The sequence below is a fragment of the Bos taurus genome, chromosome 4, assembly GCF_002263795.3.
Source record: "Bos taurus isolate L1 Dominette 01449 registration number 42190680 breed Hereford chromosome 4, ARS-UCD2.0, whole genome shotgun sequence".
NCBI lineage: Eukaryota > Metazoa > Chordata > Mammalia > Artiodactyla > Bovidae > Bos > Bos taurus.
This window is the reverse complement of record NC_037331.1, coordinates 37,220,530-37,240,956: the sequence shown is the minus strand read 5'-3', so window position 1 is coordinate 37,240,956 and position 20,427 is coordinate 37,220,530. Positions and strand designations below refer to the sequence as shown.

At 36.2% G+C, this 20,427-nt stretch overlaps 1 protein-coding gene across 1 annotated transcript in view; it reads right to left on the bottom strand.

Annotated features, from left to right (window-relative positions):
- Window positions 1-584: 584 nt before the first annotated feature.
- Window positions 585-20,427, bottom strand: part of SEMA3E (semaphorin 3E) — a 273,615-nt gene continuing 253,772 nt past the window's right edge. The window contains exon 17 of the mRNA XM_003585955.6: window positions 585-4,791. Coding sequence (XP_003586003.2) covers window positions 4,339-4,791 — 453 coding nt within the window. The 3' untranslated portion in view covers window positions 585-4,338. The remainder of the gene's footprint in view (window positions 4,792-20,427) is intronic.

Sequence of the window (20,427 nt, the reverse complement as noted above, 5' to 3'; positions counted from 1 at the left end):
CCATTTCCTTCTCCAGGGGATCTTCCCAACCCAGGGATCAAAGCCGGGTCTCCTGTACTGCAGGCAGATTCTTTACCGACTGAGCTACAAGGGAAGCCCAAGTTCTTATTAAAATTAGCAGTTCAGTTCAGACACTCAGTCATGTACAACTCTTTGTGACCCCCATGGACTGCAGCACGCCAGGCTTCCCTGTCTATCACCAATTCCCAGAGCTAGGGAAGACAGCAATTTAGATACAAGTTGAGGCTTGCAAAAATCATAAACATCCGACCAGTTATCATCTTAAAAGCATTCATTTTCTAAATCTCTCACCTGGATGATGCAGCTTTGAAAGGAATTTCTGGCTACTGGTTCTAGAAACACGGTGTGGAAGGCACAAATCCAACTGCTCCAAGACAATGAGATGAACACTCTCCTCCTTAGAAAGTTGACTTATACATTTGAAACGAAAGTGAACTAAAGTCTATTCTAAATCCTTGAAAATTAATGCTCGTCCAGTATTGCATGTTGACATTCAGGCTTGATATTATTATGAAACTTGGGTTCAACAGACAAGAACTTAGAAAACACTCCTCAGACAACACTTAAGGGTTTCACAAATATTTATTTCTTTATCCTCTAAGTTGAACTAAATAGAAATTATACATAATGGTACAAATTATGCAGTGTACATTGGCAGATCCATGTGACAGTCAGAGACCCATTGTCAATGGTCTTTGCAGCTTGCCACCATGTGGTAATAAGTCTCATAGCTTATCATCAGTGAGCAGAAACAATATGGCACATGCTGTTATGGATGTGGGCAAGCAAATAAAAGGAAGTCATTTAGACAAAAATACCCCAGTACAGTCCTCCAGCTTATAACTAAGCCATTTAAACACAAACAGAACACACTCAGTTTATAATGAAAGCCAAAAGATAATGCTATCTTCCCAAGAAAAATAAACATACCAGCTTAAATAACATACTACAATCAAAAGTTTTCATTGGAAACCAATTATTTATATCTGATTCAAATGCAACAGTTGTTGGCCTGAAAAATGAGCACTGTTTTTGAAGAAGTAATTCAAAGTGATTCTCTGCGGTAAGAAAAAGAACATCAACTCCTTTCTGTCATTATGACTGTGGCAATTTTTCCTGGGATCTCAAATACCTATTCAAGGCTAGGTAATATTTGTAATATTTTAATGTATCTGTCAAGCTGAAGACAATGCATTTTAAGGACAACAGCTGCTGTGTTTGATTCATGCTTACACAAGCACCCAAAATGATTTACTGTATTTTACAAATTTTACAAATGTTCATAATCACTATGAGGATTTATAAAACCCTATACCCTATAGTAAATATTAAATACTCGATAAAAATCTCCTAAGTATTTAACTAACTTTAGGAAGGAAAAAAGACTCTAATATATATATACACATATATATGTATATAGAATTGCCACTTACTTAGCAGGCAAAGACTTTCTGTTCCCTTTTTTTTCTAGAGCTCGTATTAGTGTTTACTTCTATTTTTAATCTCTGTTTCTCCGAGTTGATAAATTTGCACTGAAATATTCAGTAATAAACACAAAAGAAAACATTAACAATATAAAAGGCTAGATGTGTAAGAGACCTCACAAATCATAAAGTAAATTCCATTCAAGTTATAGTCCTTCTAGCTAACAAATCTCCATCTTTAGCTTAACAGGTGACACAGGACTGAAAACTGAGGTGCACATGATTTTATGCCAAAGCTCATTCTATTCACAGGTCCTCTCCCTTCCCGGAGAACATCACAGAGGACATCTGAAGAAGCAGGAGACTGACTTACGTGGAGATGTCCCTTAGGATTCTCACCTGTGTGTTCCCAGAGGGCATGATGTCTGGGGAAAATGTGCTGGGGCCAGGGTAGGTGACTAAGTATGTGTCCTTCCTGAGTTCAAGAAAAGGGGCATAAAGAGGACCAATTCACCTGTGATTTTCCAAGTTTGCACATTTCTCAAAGGAGATTCTACATTTGATTTCTAATGCCAAACGGAACAAAAGGCTGAATACGTTTTGTGGTATGTTTCAGATTCTCAAGAAGGACAGGACAGCATAGGTTGTTGGTTTGTCTTTTGAAAAGGCAGTATCTTAAAAGTGTGTGTGTGTGCGTGTGTGTGAGAGAGAAAGACAGGATACCTGCATGGGGGAGAATACAGGAGGGAAAAAAGGGTGGGAGAGAGACAGAAAGTAAGAAGATGGAAAAATAAGTATATATGAAATTTAGTCCTCTCCCTAAATTGTGAACTTGTGTCCTCAAAATTTTATCAGACTATCAGTTAGCATTTTAAAAAGGTTTTTTGGTCTTATTAAAATAATCATCTCATTTTAGTTGAAACAGCTTGTAGAATCATTTAATTCTTAAGATTTACATAACAGAAAAGTTATTTTCCTCAGTTTTATTTCTTAAGCTACAAAATATTTTAGCTTACAGTTAACATCACTGCTCTCATTAACTGCTTTTGGGTGTGTTATTGAGATGAAAGTGATAGCCACATATACTGTACCTGCCTTACTTAAAAAAAAAAAAAAATTGAATACAGGAGAAAATCCTACCTTCCCTTCACTTGTGTTAATAGAACAATATTTTCAATGGTGCTTTGAGTCCTGCAGACACAAACTTTGCTAAGGACCCTCTGATCTGGGGTTATGGTTCTCTATCTCCACACTCGGTAGGCCTTTATTGAAACACATACAGCTTTCTGTTAATACTGAAATGGACATTAATGACCTCCAGTTGATTTTTAGGTAAATAACAACTGTGCACTTCAGAGAATGTTAATTTCTAATATATTTGTTTCCTTTAGGACTTTTGGAGCTTGGCAACTTATTTAATGAACTTTCCAAACTGTCTTAAATTTAATAATTCTTGAATGAAATTGCAAACCATCACATTATCAACTATAGCCTATAAGCTAATTTTGAAAACTGAGAATAATTTCATTCAAACTTAAATTTAAATAAATATTCATAATTATTTATGTGTAATTCACTTGCATTTAGTTTTAGTTAAATGAAAACTCTCAGAATTTCATACTTTAGAAAATTAACAGCTAAATAAAATAAGATAAAAAAACTTCAGGAAATAGTCATTTTCAAATATAAAAACCTCTGATAATATTTATAAGAAACAAGTAAAGATGCTCTAAACATCTTGGTAGTTAATTGAACCTCATGAAACAACTTTCCTATTTAATATAAAATTAAAAGGAAATATTGATATCTGAGTGCAGAATATTTTACTTTTTAAAAAATAAAACATGTTTCTGGAATAGCTTTTAGATTTCTGGGAAGATTATTTTTTTAAATAATCTTTACAATTTAAGTTTTAATAGGGCTTCAGTGCTTTAATACCTTCATTTTCGGTTTGTGAGATAATAAATTATTCATAAATACCTTATAAGAATCACATTTTTACTTGTTAATTTTTTTTTTTCTGAAAATGACCTAGATGTGTTTATTGAAAGACTGGTTCTAAATTTTTACTGGACAATCCATAGAATTAAAAAAAGATGTGAGAATATACCTTTTCTACCACAAGAGGGCAGCAAAAATGTTTTCTGTCACTCCATCTGTCTTGACATTCTTTGCTGTCTTTGAGATGTGAACGTTAACTTTCTTCTTTCTGTCCTGGAGTGAAATTCAAAGAATGTGTTTTCATTCTGAAACAGAACTATTGTGAATGTGGTTTATTACTGAACGTTTTAGGAAGGACACAAGCCTCAAAGTGACCACAATTTTTTTTTTTTTTAGTGACCACAATTTTTCTTTCATAGTTTACAATAATTACAACAGACCTGCTTCATAAAGTTCATGGCTTAGACAACACTACTACATTAATTCTTAAAAGAGTACAGATGGTTCACTTGAGAATGTTAAAGTATGTGATAATCTATATATTTTACACTGTGATGGAAAGGCAAAATTCAAAAGATTAAAACATTTATTTATTTTTGCCATGATTATGGAAAATATCTAATTTTTCAGCAATATTGCATTAATTTCAAGAGTAAAATAATAATTGCCATGGAAGAGCAGCCAATTACTCAAATCTACAATTATGGTTATCTTTTGATAAACAGAATGTGAAATCATTGAGCAATCCATGGTTTTAAAAAAAATTAGTTAATTTTATGTGAGGTTAACCAGTCAAATGAGTATATAGAACAATTTATGATATCACCTCTATAGTCCTTTCTATATTACAGAAAACTCTTTTTAAGTAATACAAAGAAAGTATATGGTTTCTCTCTTTTTTTTTAGTTTCTAAATATAAATTTTTCAGAAGCCAGTAGAAGGTTTCACCCCATCAGGAGTCCAGCGCGTGCCTTGGCAGGCGATAGTGCTCAGTTTTGGGACGGAGCTTCTTTTCCTGTGGGTTGGCATACTTCCACTTGGAAGGGGACATTTTAAGCTTTTTTCTCTTCTTATCTGTGCACCATACCTTTTCACAGTATTCTTCCACTCTCTGGAAGTTGCTATAACCAATCAGCTGCAAGAATTCCTTGTACCATGGTTTTGTCCCACGTGGGATGATGCTCTGAGCAGGACAAGGCATCTTATGAAGCCTATCCTCTTCAAAGTCTTTGTTAAACATCTCCTCCACTCTCTCCTCTTCCACTACTTCCAGGGTGATTTTACGGATTGTATGAACAAAACTATGCTCTACTGTCTGGCAAAAATAGGTCCCAGCATCCATTCTGCGTACTCTTAGGAAGAGTAAACCGAGGTCCATCTTAACCACTCTATCATCTGTCTTCACCTGTACAAGAACAAGAAAATCAAAGGCACTGAAGTATTATCCAGGAAATAGAATACCAGCTTATACCTTTCCACTATCTAGAAATTTTATTTTTAATTTTTGCAATCATATGATGAAATCCTATAAGTCATATATACATAATTATATATTATACATATATTATATAATGAATATATTAACTATATAATATATTATATGCACACTGGGTAACTTCAATCATGTCTGACATCTTTGAGACCCTATAGAATGTTGCTCACCAGACTCCTCTGTTCATGGGATTCTCCAAGCAAGAATACTGGAGTGGGTTATCATACTCCTCCAGAGGATCTTCCTGACCCAGGGATCAAACCTGCCTCTCTTTTGTCTCTTGCATTGGCAGGTGGGTTCTTTACCACTAGCACCATCTGGGAAGCCTATAATATACTATATAAATGTATATACCTTATGTTAATATTTTATTTACATATTAATATTTTAATACATACATGTTTATTTTATATTATATTTATATCATTATGTTATATATAATATAAATATATAGGAGAAAGAGGCTAAATAATTACATTAGGTGTGTATGCATGTGTGAACATGTGTATCTGGGCACACATGTGTTTGTCCTAAACTTATTTATATTGAGATCACTTCATATCACAGACTTAGAGGTAATTTTACACCAATATTGTTAAGAGGAAACTGAGAGGGTTTTTTCCCTAATGATTTCCATTACCCATTAGAAAAAACATCCAGTTCAGTATAGCAGTCAAGCTTTGAGTGTAATGAAGAACTGTCAAATATAATTTTTTAATGGCAAAATAAATGCAATTTCTCACATTATTAGCTCAGAGGTTCTTATGTTTCCCAGATCACACTGATCAGTCTATGAGGCCCTGTGTTGGGAGAGCTGTGATATCCACACTCTCTCTCCTTATCAGAAAGAATCCATCCATTCATTAATTCAGTGAGCACTTCCTACAATTCTACCAGACTGTCTATTTAACAGACTAAAAAATAAACAATAAAAGTCCAGACTCTGCTCTGAAGAACCTCACAGGTCTAGTAAATATTAAGTCTGCATATACCTTCAGTACTCCACTATTTTCTTTTCATGTTTGTGACATAATAAATTACAGACATTATTTCTATTGGTAAATAATTATAATTCAGGATAAGAAGAGCACAGTAAGGCCGCCTTTGACTGTGTGGATCACAATAAACTGTGGAAAATTCTGAAAGAGATGGGAATACCAGACCACCTGATCTGCCTTTTGAGAAATCTATATGCAGGTCAGGAAGCAACAGTTAGAACTGGACATGGAACAGACTGGTTCCAAATAGGAAAAGGAGTACGTCAAGGCTGTATATTGTCACTGTGCTTATTTAACTTATATGCAGAGTACATCATGAGAAACGCTGGACTGGAAGAAGCACAAGCTGGAATCAAGATTGCCGGGAGAAATACCAATAACCTCAGATATGCAGATGACACCACCCTTGTGGCAGAAAGTGAAGAGGAACTCAAAAGGCTATTGATGAAAGTGAAAGTGGAGAGAGAAAAGTTGGCTTAAAGCTCAACATTCAGAAAACAAAGATCATGGCATCTGGTCCCATCACTTCATGGGAAATAAATGGGGAAACAGTGGAAACAGTGTCAGACTTTATTTTTCTGGGCTCCAAAATCACTGCAGATGGTGACTGCAGCCATGAAATTAAAAGACATTTCCTCCTTGGAAGGAAAGTTATGACGAACCTAGATAGCATATTCAAAAGCAGAGACATTACTTTGTCAACAAAGGTTCGTCTAGTCAAGGCTATGGTTTTTCCCGTGGTCATGCATGGATGTGAGAGTTGGACTGTGAAGAAGGCTGAGCGCCGAAGAATTGATGCTTTTGAACTGTGGTGTTGGAGAAGACTCTTGAGAGTCCCTTGGACTGCAAGGAGGTCCAACCAGTCCATTCTGAAGGATATCAGCCCTGGGATTTCTTTGGAAGGAATGATGCTAAAGCTGAAACTCCAGTACTTTGGCCACCACATGCGAAGAGTTGACTCATTGGAGAAGACTCTGATGCTGGGAGGGATTGGGGGCAGGAGGAGAAGGGGACGACAGAGGATGAGATGGCTGGATGGCATCACTGACTCGATGGACGTGAGTCTGGGTGAACTCTGAGAGTTGGTGATGGACAGGGAGGCCTGGTGTGCTGTGATTCATGGGGTCGCAAAGAGTCGGACACGACTGAGCGACTGAACTGAACTGAACTGAGCCGTACTAGTGAGTGAATGATTTGACTTTAGACAAAGCTAGATTCAAACACTGGCACCACTGTCTACTAACCGTGTGGTCTAGGGGTACTGATGTGTATTTTCTGTGTTCATTTTCTCTGTAAAGGAAGTAATAGTTATAATGTAACTTGAAGGATTGCTGTGGAGTTTAAATAACACTGGTGAGAATACTGTGTACAGAGCTATGAATACTTACCTTTACCTTTCCTATATACAGACATACTTTATTGTGGGTTTCACTCCAGATGACCACAATTAAAAAGCATATCACAATAAATGAGTCACAAATTTTTGGTTTCCCAGTGCATATACAATTTATCTTTCTACTATACTATTGTCTATTAAGTGTGCAATAGTGTTATGTCTAAAAAATAATGGATATACCGTAATTAAAAACACTGTTAAAAAAGTCAACTGTCATCTGAGTCTTCAAAGAACTATTAATCTTTTTGCAATAGCAACATCAAATATCACTGATCACAGATCGTAATGTTAGGTAGTTAGAATAGGAAAAAGGAGTCCAGAATGGCAGTGGCTAAAAGACAAGGAAGGGAAAAGCCCACGAAAATAGAACAAAGGAAAGTCAAAAGACAGGAGTGAGGACCTCAGGTAGAAGACACAGCACTCCTGGCTAGCCCAATTTACATAGGGCAGGCCCAGGGGGAGGAGAAAAAACATAAAAAGAGGAGCCAAAGGGCTGGGGGTCTCTCTCTCACTCTCTCATGCTCTCTCTCTCTCCTCTTCACGTCTCTTGGGTTGGCATGCCCTCATGCCTTGAGGATGTATTTTCCTTTATTTTCTAAATAAAACTGAGCTGTAACACTGATCTGTCCGAGAGCTGTGACACGGTCTGTCCGAGGGCTTTAACACTGGTCCATCACTTCAAATTTTTGTTGTGACAAGACAGAACCAAGGAAATTACACACTGTCCCAACAATAACAGATACAATAGCAACGAAAAGTTGGAAATATGGTGAGAATTATCAAAAGGTGACACAAAGTGAGCAAAGGCTGTTGAAAAATGGTGCCAACAGACTTGTTCCACACGGGACCGCCACAAACCCTCAAATTGTAAACAATACAATATCTACATAATAGTAACAAAGCAAAGTCCAATAAACTGGACGCCTGTCCTTTCCTTTAGCTAAAAACAAACTAGCATGTGTTTTCACATGGCCTAAGATCCTATTACAATGGGAGAAAGGTGATTTGCAATACACTAGCTGACTTCCCTTTTGAGAATAGACAAAAAAAAACCCACATTAACCTTTGCCAATATAAGAGGGGCATGCAAAGCCCCCCTACCACTTTGGCAGGAAAGGCCATTACCAAAAGCACAGTTTTTGTCCCAATATTAGATCAGGACAAGATCTGCCAGGCTCAGCTCTCTCGAGGCTTAATCAGTTCGGGCACAGCTAAGTTGCAGTGGTACTCCTCATGTGTGATTACTCCTGTGTGGCCATTTATATAATCTGTGAATAATGTAACAAATGGTATTAGTTGTATAATAAGAGACTATAGGGCTTCCCTGGTGGTTCAGTGGTGAAGAACATGCCTGCCAATGCAGGAGACACAGGCTCAATCCCTGGGTCAGGAAGATCCTCTGGAGAAGGAAACGGCAATCCATTCCAGTATTCTTGCCTGGGAGAATCCCATGGACAGAGGAACCTGGCGGGCTACAGTTCATGGGCTTGCAAAGAGTCACACATGATTTAGCAAGTAAGCAACAACAAAAGAGATTGCAAGCCAAATAGGGATGTTAATGATAAATTACAAGGCTCCCAGCCATTATTCTTTTCAGCCATGTAAGATCAATTATTCAGCAGCTTCATAGAGACACAGGTGATAAAAGGGGCTCCTGGAATCCTTCACAGGGGCTTCCTTGACATGTCAGGACCATGTCTTGGTGGACAGAACATGATAGCCATTAACTCAGGAAGTTCTCCAGTGATGAGCCAGGAAGAGCCCTCAAACCAAACCATTTTCACTATATAGAAACTTTTTGTTATCCTTGAGAATGTTATCTTTTTCATCTGCCACAGAAAAGAACTCAAAGGACTCTGTGCCACTCTGCTCATCTTCCCCAGTCCTCTTGGCAGTCTTCTTTACCACTATCTTTTTCCACAAATTCATGACCTATGGAACCTAGATGTGACCGCACCATGCCTCTGACAATAAAAACTGTCTCTGAAACACACCCTCCACTGCTTTTAAATTAGTGGCTTCCTTGGACACGGACGGTAAAGCGTCCATCTACAATGTGGGAAACCCGGGTTCAATCCCTGGGTTGGGAAGATCCTCTGGAGAAGGAAATGGCAATCCACTCCAGTACTACTGCCTGGAAAATCCCATGGACGGAGAAGCCTGGTAGGCTACAGTCCATGGGGTCGCAAAGAGTTGGACACGGCTGAGTGACTTCACTTTTCACTATGGACACAGATGGACTTGACTCCTTAAATGTCTTTTGTTCTGTGTAGTACATGCCATTATACTGGTTCTCTCCTTGGTCTTTCTGTCGATTTTTCTTTCCTTCAGAGGCATAAGCCTCTGTCCTTCCTTTATCTCACATTTTATTTGCATCCGTTGATAATTCTTCTATTTTCTCATTTTGATCAACTTCCCTAAGATGGTACATCTTACACATGAATAGTCCATTATTTTGTGTTTCTTATTAATTATAAAATACTGACCAGGACTAAGTATATGACAATTCACTAACTATATTTCAGTGACTTTCCACTCAAATTGCACTCTCCTCCCATTTATTAAATTCTCTCTTTCTGACCATATCATCATTATTTTTGAACCTACCCTTAACTGCTGATATTGTATTTCACTATCATTTTTCTATCCATATATCAAATACATCAAGGTCTCACCAAAATTTCTTCAGGGCTGACCAGCATAAACATCCCTTCCATTTCACTATTTTTGCTACATGTTAGACTCTCCTATTTCATGACTGTTTTTTATTTTTTATTTTTTTGACCTTATCTCATGGCAGTCAAGGAGAAGGCAATGGCACCCCACTCCAGTACTCTTGCCTGGAAAATCCCATGGATGGAGGAGCCTGGTGGGCTGCAGTCCATGGGGTCGCTAAGAGTCGGACACGACTGAACAACTTCACTTTCACTTTTCACTTTCATGCATTGGAGAAGGAAATGGCAACCCACTCCAGTGCTCTTTCCTGGAGAATCCCGGGGACGGGGGAGCCTGGTGGATTGCCGTCTATGGGGTTGAACAGAGTTGGACACGACTGAAGCGACTTAGCAGCAGCATGGCAGTCACCCCCCCAAATCCTTCTTTCTGTTCCCGCTTTCATGCCCAACTTGATTCTGTTTCAGGTCCTGAAAGGACTCCCATACAACTGGCTCCTTCTTATCCCAAAGAATGAACTAAATGTCACCTCTTCAGAGCTCTTTAACACCCCAAAGTAAAAGTATCCTTTCTCCCTTAATATCAGCATTTCACCTATTACCATTTATACATCTGAGCCTGCAACATTACCTGTAAATACATAATAGTCCCGTAATGAGTTTTCTTTTGACTGGTATCTTTCCCCTTTATTTGAACATATGGGTGGGTAGTGGTTTAGTTACTAAGTTGTATCCAAATCTTGAGACCCCATGGACTATAGCCCACCAGGCTCCTCTGTCCATGAGTACCATTTAACTCTTCAAAGTCCATTCCCTTTTGTAACATTCCTGACTTAGAACTTATTCAGACTTTATTGTGTGTCTGACAGCTCATATGGTAAAGAATCTACCTGCAATGAAGGAGACCCGGCTTCAATCCTTGGTCAGGAAGATCCCCTGGAGAAGGGAATGGCAACCCACTTCAGTATTCTCGCCTGGAGAATTCCATGGACAGAGAAGTCTGGTGGGCTACGATAGTCCATGGGGCCATGAAGAGTTGGAAACAACTGAGCAGCTAAACACATTGTCTGAGCAGGTAAGAATTGCTCAGTTAACTAGATGTTATCTTTCTAATTCTCTATAGCAAAACAGCTTCATGTGGTATTTCTCACTAGGGTTGGTAGAAGAGGTATATTTCGGGAGATGAGTGAATTTTCTAGAAGGATTTCTCAATGTATTTATTTTTATGATAATCAATATAAATTAATAAACTATATGGGATCATGTGGAAGATCAACCTCCTGGTGAATGTTTTTGTTTATCATTGATTCTGAGCCATTTTCAGTGCTTGAACAGTTTCCAGCTGCTAAGAACAAAGCTGGATTTAATATGTTAATGCTACATTCCAGCCAAATGAAAACCAAACAACACCCCTATGTACTAATGCACATAAAAATTTTGAAGTCACTTGAGAAAAGTGTGGGGGGGACTGAGTCATCGTAAGGCACAAGGTGTTATGGATAGATGTTTTACACACGCACATATGTGGCAGCCTGTATCCCATAATATGTTCATGGAGATAGCTTATTTCAGTGGAAAAAAAATCATTACATCAACTAAACATTTAAATGATGCCTACATTTGTTTATATTTAATTTGTAAATTTATCTTCAGTCTATATTTGAATGAAAGCTATGAGCTTAAAGAATGCATTTCCTATTTCAGTCTTTTGAATATTTAATAAACATTATAAGTCATGGTAGCAGCCCAAGAAAATGTTGTACTGTTAAGGGCAGGTGGTGGTGGGGGGCAACCTATACAATACTAGAAACGAATCTTCCATGCCTCACAACTCCTGCTGCTCTTGGCCTCTGTACTGCCTCTTTACTTCCCACTCCTAGGTCTTATTCTGGTCGTAGTATTTCTTTCTTTCCATTAGTTGAACTCCTTTCTGTTGTTTACCCATCCATTAAAAAACTTTCTCTCTAGGCTTAAGTTTTCCCTTCTTAAATGAATACTCTCTTCACAGCCCATGTAGAGCTGTCTCTTTGTAACTCAATAACATTCACATTTGTAGCATACAAGCTAGTATTTTTATTCTTCTTCAAATTATTTTTCCATACAATTTTTATCTCTTAACCATATTTTATTTTTTTTAATTTTTCTCTTTAAATTATTATTATTTTTTTTTTTACTTTACAATATTGTATTGGATTTGCCATACATCAACATGCATCCGCCATGGGTGTACATGTGTTCCCCATCCTGAACCCCATATTTAACCATATTTTAAATTTCAAAAGGGCAAAGGCCTATATCTTAATCATTCCAAACATTTCTGAGTGCTCAGAACATGTGAAAAATGAGAACATACTAATTAGTTCATAGTGTACAAATGTGCAAGGCAATAGGGGTTACCAGTAAAGATAAATCCAAAAGTTATTCCCCTTTTTAGGTAAGTTTAATAAGGATTTGGATAGAGAGGAAGCAAGCATGATTTCAGGAACAGTTAGCAACTAATGAAGAAAGCTATGCTCCACAGATACAACAGGAAAAACAGTTCCAGGACACAGTTCTTTTTCCTGAAAAGAATCTGCATATAAACATTATCACAAATATGATCCTTTGTCCCCTCCCCACCACACTTCTTATGAGAATGAATAATACGTGAGAAAACATGAAAGTCATCTAGTTTAGTTTCTGGCATATAGCAAGCCGTTTATGAAAGTGTTTTAAAATAAAACAGCAAAAATATAAATAAATACAAATATTTCATTACTGAATAAGAAGTATTTTCATGGTTTTTTTTTTTTCCAATTCTGATATAAAAATCAAATGTTTCTTTCATAATCAGAAACCCAAGTTTGAGAAACAGTTCATTATGTATCCATAAAGTCCAGACTGGTTCAAAAATATAGAAGCACAACAATTACAATGGGAAAATCCCACACCATTTATTTGCATGTTATAGATGGTGCCTGTCTCACAACTGTGGTCTCCACTCCTGGTTAAGTGAATCATAAATTCAGGAATAAAAGATGTTTGAACTCTTGAGTCTGGACAACCGTACACTATGTAGGTTAAATTGCTCTGAAAGTTAAATATATCTTCCATGGCCTACAAATACCTAAAAATAAAAAAAGATGGCTTAGAAATTTGTATTTGAAGTCTTTCCACGACTTAATCTTTTCACTTTTGTTAACATGGGTACCTTCAACAATCATATCTTGATTACAGAATTGTTTTCATTCAGCTGCACTGTCTGCAGACCAGATTTTCTTGGTTAAGAAGATGGTACATAATACATCATTTTATCAAATATTCTTATAGAAAATCTATAAAAACACAAAATTTCTTACTAAAAATGGTTTTAATATTGTTAGCTATAAAGATTGATTCAATATGTTTCATAATGTGGAATAAAAGAAGTAATTGAACAAAGAACCCTGCACATCTGGTAGCTGGTCAGGAAGAAGCAGTGCTTTCCATGTGTATCAACCATATGGTTCCATACTTTTTATAGGAAATGGATAGACAAGGGCCTTGAAATGGCTTAGTTCAGAATATATTTAACAATGAAATCAGTTTTAGTCGAGTGATAAAGACCAACAGTTTATATATTTATTTGTTTATCTGGCCTGCCTTCAATACAAAAAAACATTTGTTTGACTTACAGAAAATATATGATATGCAATAATATAAACAAAAAATTTTCCTTTTATTAAAAACACTTTCCAGTGTGAACTTGCTATATGATAGAGATGATTCTCCAATAGAGATAGAATGAATTACCTAGTAACTCATTTGGAGAAACCTATTACACTGTACAAAGAACAAAAGTTGTACTTATATTTTAGATTAATTAAAGACCCAAATGGAGAAACCTTGCATCTAATACAAGAAGATGCTGAGAAGAAAGTTATTATAAATAAGAATGCCATTCTGTGAAAAAATGTTGTATTCAAGATATCAGCTATATCAAAGAAGCTTGAATATTTATATTCAATAAAGAAATAGTGTAAACAGAAGATGCAAAGAACTCTTGAAAGTCAACAAAGGGAAGTAAAAAGTGGAATGGAAAAAGTCTATGAATAAGTAATTCATAAAAAGAGAAACTCAAGTATTTCATAAGTAGGCAATGCCAAAGTTCAACATTACTAGTAATTTTAGAAATGCAAATTTAAATAAAATACTACATTGTACCCAGAAGAAAGGCAAAAATTAGGAAATACCAAATATAGGTGAGGATATGGGCAAATGGGAACCCACATGAACTGTTTTGAGAGTGCAGATGGTGCGTTAATTCTGGAAAGCACGCTGACAATAGTTACCGAAATGAAGGATGTTGACAGATAATAATTTAAAAATTTGCACTCAGATTTATAAGGAGTTACCTGGAGAGATGACCATTAAAGATGTGGTCCTGGGAATTACTGACACTTGGTCTACTTGTAGGGGAATGCATCAATTAGGAGCAATGAATGCACGCTGTGGCATGAGCAGTTGTCAGAAACAATGAAACAGAGATGTACATAGAACAGTAATGAACCACACATAGTGCTGAGTTTAAAAAGCAGAAGCAGAATAAGAGCTATAACAGAATCTATTTATTTTCACAGCTCCTGTATACTAAAAATGTTATATACCAGCTCAATATACAAACGCAACATTGGGCTTATTCCAGTCCTTGCAGTGGATGCATATGGAGAAGCAAGGAGGAAAGTGGAGAAAAAGTCAAACAAGAGACGAGATTTGTATGGACTGATGATGACAATGTGCCCTAAAATAAGGAGTATGATTAAATTATGCAACTGAAGTCAAAAAACAAGAACCCAAAACCAAAACAAACAAAAACTCCAGTTTTTTTGTAATGATTATCCTGGTCTGTCTATAAGATCTGTTCATGCTCTAGAATACTGTAATCATACACTTTTACAAATACTTCTTGAAAATAAATGGCAGTTTAAGAGTAATGTTTTTTATTATATTTTAGTATAGTAAAATATAAAAATATTTTTTAATATTTTTTAAAATATTTCAAGTAAAAAATATTTGAAAAAGTTTATAGATAAGAATAGCAGGATGATCAGGGTGAAGGGAATAAGAGGACAGGGGATGAAAGTAAAGTTAATGTTTGAACACAAAAATGCACAGCATAAGACACTCAACAGCTACTTTAATTGGAGTATCAATTCAAAACTAAATTTCCTAGTGATCAAAGGAAAGAGGAAAGCATGATAAATTCAGAGACAAAAATGTCTCTAAAATATACTATTAAAATTACTTTCTGCATTGCCATGCTACTTTGTTTAATCAAATGTCCAGAGTCAGACTGGTCTCAGTAGGATAAAACAGATCCGGATCTGATTTCATAGATCTAAAAGATATGTTTAATTTTCAAAGATGTTTAGCATCATCTTGGAAAATTAACAGAAGAGAGTTACTCTAGATCTATTCTTAAGATTACAAAGTTGCTTTATATTTTCCTACCGTACAAAAGAAAGTGTGTCTTTGCCATTGCAAAGGAAAAAATAAAATTAATAAGCCCTACTGCTAATTACTCCAGAACTAAAATATGGGGCACGTGATGTTATAAAAACATGCTTGTCAAGGCTAAAAAACATAAGTTTTGAATATTTACCTGTAAAGAGTTGTTAGTTTAGAAAAGATGAACACATTTTTTAATAGACTGAAGTATAAACATAAAAACTGCTAAACAGATGTTTCAAATGAGGCAAAGAGTTCATGCATTTTAATGTCATGACAACTAGAAAAAGGAAGAAATAATATTCACGTGGAACAAATCCGATGCATTCAAAACATAAATAAAGACAGAAAATGTAAACTTATGGCTGTCATTGATGCCTGTCATGGATTAGCTAGCACTGGTGAAAGTCAAGAAAATGAGTCCTCTAGCAAACAAGATAGCCAAATGAAGATAGGATTTTACTTCAACTCTCCTAGTTTTGATGACATAATGCAATTGCAACATTTAAAAGACGTAATTTGTGTATTTTTCTTTCTTTTGTTTTCTCAAGAGAAGCTATCTCCATAAGGTATGGCTCATCAATAAAAATATGCTTCCATGGAGACAGTACAAATTTAGTATAGATGCAATGAATTCTAAGTTACCTGGAAAGAACTACTGATTGGTAAATTAATCATTCCTCAGATTTCTCACCAAAATTTAAAATGACTTTGAGGAATTTATCCTACTCAGTAGGTGGTCTGAAGACAAAGTTGAGAAGTGACAATTTCTGGTACGGGAAAAAAAAAATAGAATCGAGAGTGAAGTCAAATTGATGTTTTTGAATTTTGATGTCAATTTACATCCTCTCTTGAATTTTCTATTAAAAATATGTACATTTGAGCATTATTTAGGCAGTCCACACAGTGCATACAACGGATATTTTATTTTCAAGAAACACAAACATACAAAAATGGTTTCTCTTAAGTAGAGAAACTCCAATGGAAAGATCAAAAAGGATTAAGGAGAAAATAAGCCTTCCATGCCAGAGAAGGCAATGGCACCCCACTCCAGTACTCTTGCCTGGCAAATCCCATGGACGGAGGAGCCTGGTGGGCTGCAGTCCATGGGGTCGCTAAGAGTCAGACACGACTGAGCGACTTCACTTTCACTTTCCACTTTCATGCATTGGAGAAGGAAATGACAACCCATTCCAGTGTTCTTGCCTGGAGAATCCCAGGGATGGGGGAGCCTGGTGGGCTGCCGTCTATGGGGTCGCACAGAGTTGGACACGACTGAAGCAGCAGCAGCAAGCCTTCCATGCTCACCAATGGATAAATTATGATGGTGGTCTTATGGACCAGCAGTTTACTGGCCTGTGCTATACCTCATTGGCATGGATGTGAAGAATATTTTATGTATCTTGGGATTGCTCCAAATTTCCTCACTGAGGATTTATGACCTGCTTCCTATAACTCCATCTTGTTTACAGTGTCTTTGGGAAGCACACTGGTTTTGTCAGTAAAGAATACAATCCAAAAGAACACATTCCAAGAAAATATTCATTTTGTTTGGCTTTGCTGAAACTCATTCCAATAAAATTATAGCGCTCAGTACAAAATGAGGGCTTGGTTTTTCATGAAAATATATTTTTGTCCAAAATACAGAGATACTTAATGAGGCTTTACTTGTATACATTTTCCTTTGACCTCTTTAATCAGAGGTCAACAAATTTTCTATAAAGAGCTATAAAGTAAAGATTGTGGTGTTTATATGTCAGGCAGTCTCTGTTGTAAGTACTCAACCTTGTAGCTAGAGCATGAAAACAGTCATAGACGTTAGGTAAACAAATCAACATGGCAGTTTTCAAATAAAATTTTATTTATAAAAGAGGCCGAGATTTGGCCCCCAGGTCGTACCTTGCCAACTTCTGCTTTAAATCATTGGCAAAGTTTAAAAGACTATTCTATTTTCAGGTTAGAAATAACATATTCCAAACTTATAACATTCAAAATAAGGATCATAATAATGTGAGCAGTTATACTAATCTTCTGAATATCTTAAAGAAACTATGGCTTACTTTGTCATGGTAGGTGAAAATTACACAGTGGACTAATAAATATTTAAATCTAAGAAAATCAATGCATACTTAACTTTTTCCTCAATTATTAGTTTTAAAATGCAATGCTCATGTATTTTAGAGAAAGAGAAATACATGGTAAAAAAATTCAATTGTACAACCACATGCCTTAGCAAGTATGGATGCTTTCCTTTGGGATGTTACTAAGAATCAAAATTTTTAAATCATTTTGGAAGTTTGTAAATACAAATACATGGAATTACAGAAACTGAGAGTTCATAAACTTGGGTACATCATTTCAGGGTGATTTAGTGGTGTTTTCTAACAGTTTTTTTTTTTTTTTCTTTTGCAATCACACAAACACACTTTATACCTTCTTCCTATAAGGAAGATTTGTTATATGTTCCAAATTAAAACTATATGAAGAAATATATATATGAGTACCTAATTCAAATAACTATAGATGGACTATCAAACAGCTAAACTTGGATTTTGTGAATGAAATTATCCACACATATAAAATATTTTCTTTTCTCCCCAGTTCAGAGAATGGGGATTTTTCCATTTCCTTCTTAGAATCCATCCTGTCACTTTCGTTTGTAATGATATTCTCTCTCCTATATTCTTCATCTTGCTTTATCACTTAGCTATACATTTTCTTCTCTATGGATATTTCCCTTCAACCTCTAAACATGACCAACCCAAAAAAGGCAAAAGTTCTTTCAACTATCATCTCCTATTGCTGATCTCTCCAATTTCTCAACCAAACCTTTAGGTAGAGAACACTATATTAGCTGTTTCTAATCCCACACAGCCCCATGCTTAAACCATTTAGCCCCATCACTTAACCTGTTGCTAGATGGCTCCTAGTTTAACCATTCCAATGAACATTCTCACTAGAGCCTGGGTGCTTATTTTTCTGAATTTTTCCAAGGATGCTGTTTGTCACTTCATCCTTATCCAAGTTCTTTTCTCTGAGTTCTATTACACCACATTCCCAACTCTACTGTCTATAGCTCCTCAAGCTATATCACTCCAGTGGTACTTACCATCTGTGTCTTTTCCATCAGTTACTTAATCTCATCTCTGTAATGCACAGAATAACACTAACTGCCACAGAAAAATGTTATAAGTTTTAAATAAACTACAACACATAAAGTACTTAATAGAACAGGGTACATAAGCACTAACTGAATGTTAGCTAAAATCATTACTTGTTTTTCTTAACAATTTTACTCTTCATCTTTTAGAATTTTTTCTTCTCCTAATTTTCCCTTACATGTGGGTTTCCCCCTTGCTTCTAGCCTTAGTTTACATGCTTCTCATTCACTCATTCTCCAAGGTAGGCTATGGCAGTCGGAGGGCCTACTAAAGGCCTAGAGCTGAAACCAGAAAGTCTGGCTCAAATTCAGACTGATTTCACAGGCAAGTAACTCAATCTCTCTGTGCTTCAGTTTTCTTAAATATAAAGTGGGGACAATAATATTAACTACTTCATAAGACTGTTGCAAGGATTAAAAGTACACCTATATGTAAAATTCTTAGGACAGTAGCTGGTACACAGTGAGCCATTTTAAAATGCTGATGCTTGCTATAGTATTCTTAGTTTTATTATCTCCATGAATTCATTGCCTCTTTGCTGAGGCCTCTCACTCATCTCCTGCCATTCCAAATTTTTTCTTTGGGATTTATATTCCCAATCATGAATATACCAGGATAGCTCTGTCTGCATGCTTTACAGGGGCCCCCAATTCAATATGGCCAAAACTGAACTCTACCTTTCCTCCCTATAGTCTTGAAATCATGTCTTTGCACAATCAACCACAGAAACACTGAAAGCTGGAATAGGTGAATTATTTTTTCCCTCAAATATCAAATACACTCAATGTTATCTCATAAAAATTAGTATGTGTCTTCTTCCTTCTTACTACCACTGTTTAGTTTGGTCGAAAATTCTTCATCTGCCTACTGAAACACCTTCTTAAATGTTCTTCTTGACACCCTCCTTATCCTCCAACCCAGTAAGCTAGTTTCTAGAGTAATGTATCTAAATAGTCTGTCTAAGGCTTTCTCATTGGCTTATAGATAAAGTGAAATGGTCCCTTGATAGATCTACTCACTTTTGCATTCTCATGTCCGCCACAGATCTACATCAACTGTTTTGTGTCTCCTCTCCAGCACGTATGCTTATACCAGTCTCCCTGTTAGTTGGTTTCTACTTATGCATTAACATAGGGCTCAGATGTCACCTCTGCCTTGAATGTTTTCCTAACTGCCCCTCATGACACCTCCATTCCTGACCTATTAGTTGAGACACTTTTCTTTTCCTCTGAATTCACAAATAGGGGAAAAGATATTATATTGTATAATATACTGTAACAAATACAATATAATTATCTGTTCACACTGTTATATTCACTATAAGACTATAGGCTTCAAAAAGGCTAAAACTATGATTTGTTCATCAGCTAGTAAAGTAGGCTCTGAGTGAGTATTTGTTGAACCAGAACACTAAATTTAGACACATACACAGGGAGGAGAATAGAAGGTTAAAAAGTATTCCATGTGAGATGTTAAATAGCCTTTCTGGTTTTCAATGACAGCAAAGAGCGTATGTGAAGCGTTTGCTATCATGTGTATGAGGAGGCCACTTGCCCACCCTTTGGCACTGCAGCTTAAGGGCACGTGGACACTGTGTCACTGAACATAAAGATGCCTGTTCCTACCTCAATGATAGCCTGCTTTGACCTTCACCCTACCCCCACATACTATAGTCTTAATACAATAACCAAAGTCATCTGTTTAAAATCAAATTTTGATCATATCACAGCTCTGTTGAAAACTACCTCATGGCTTTCTTTTGAAGTCAGAGCAAAAACCAAAGTCCTTTACCAGGATCTACAAATCCCTCACGAGCTGGCCCTTCATCTCACTTTTTGACTCAGCTTATTAGTTTC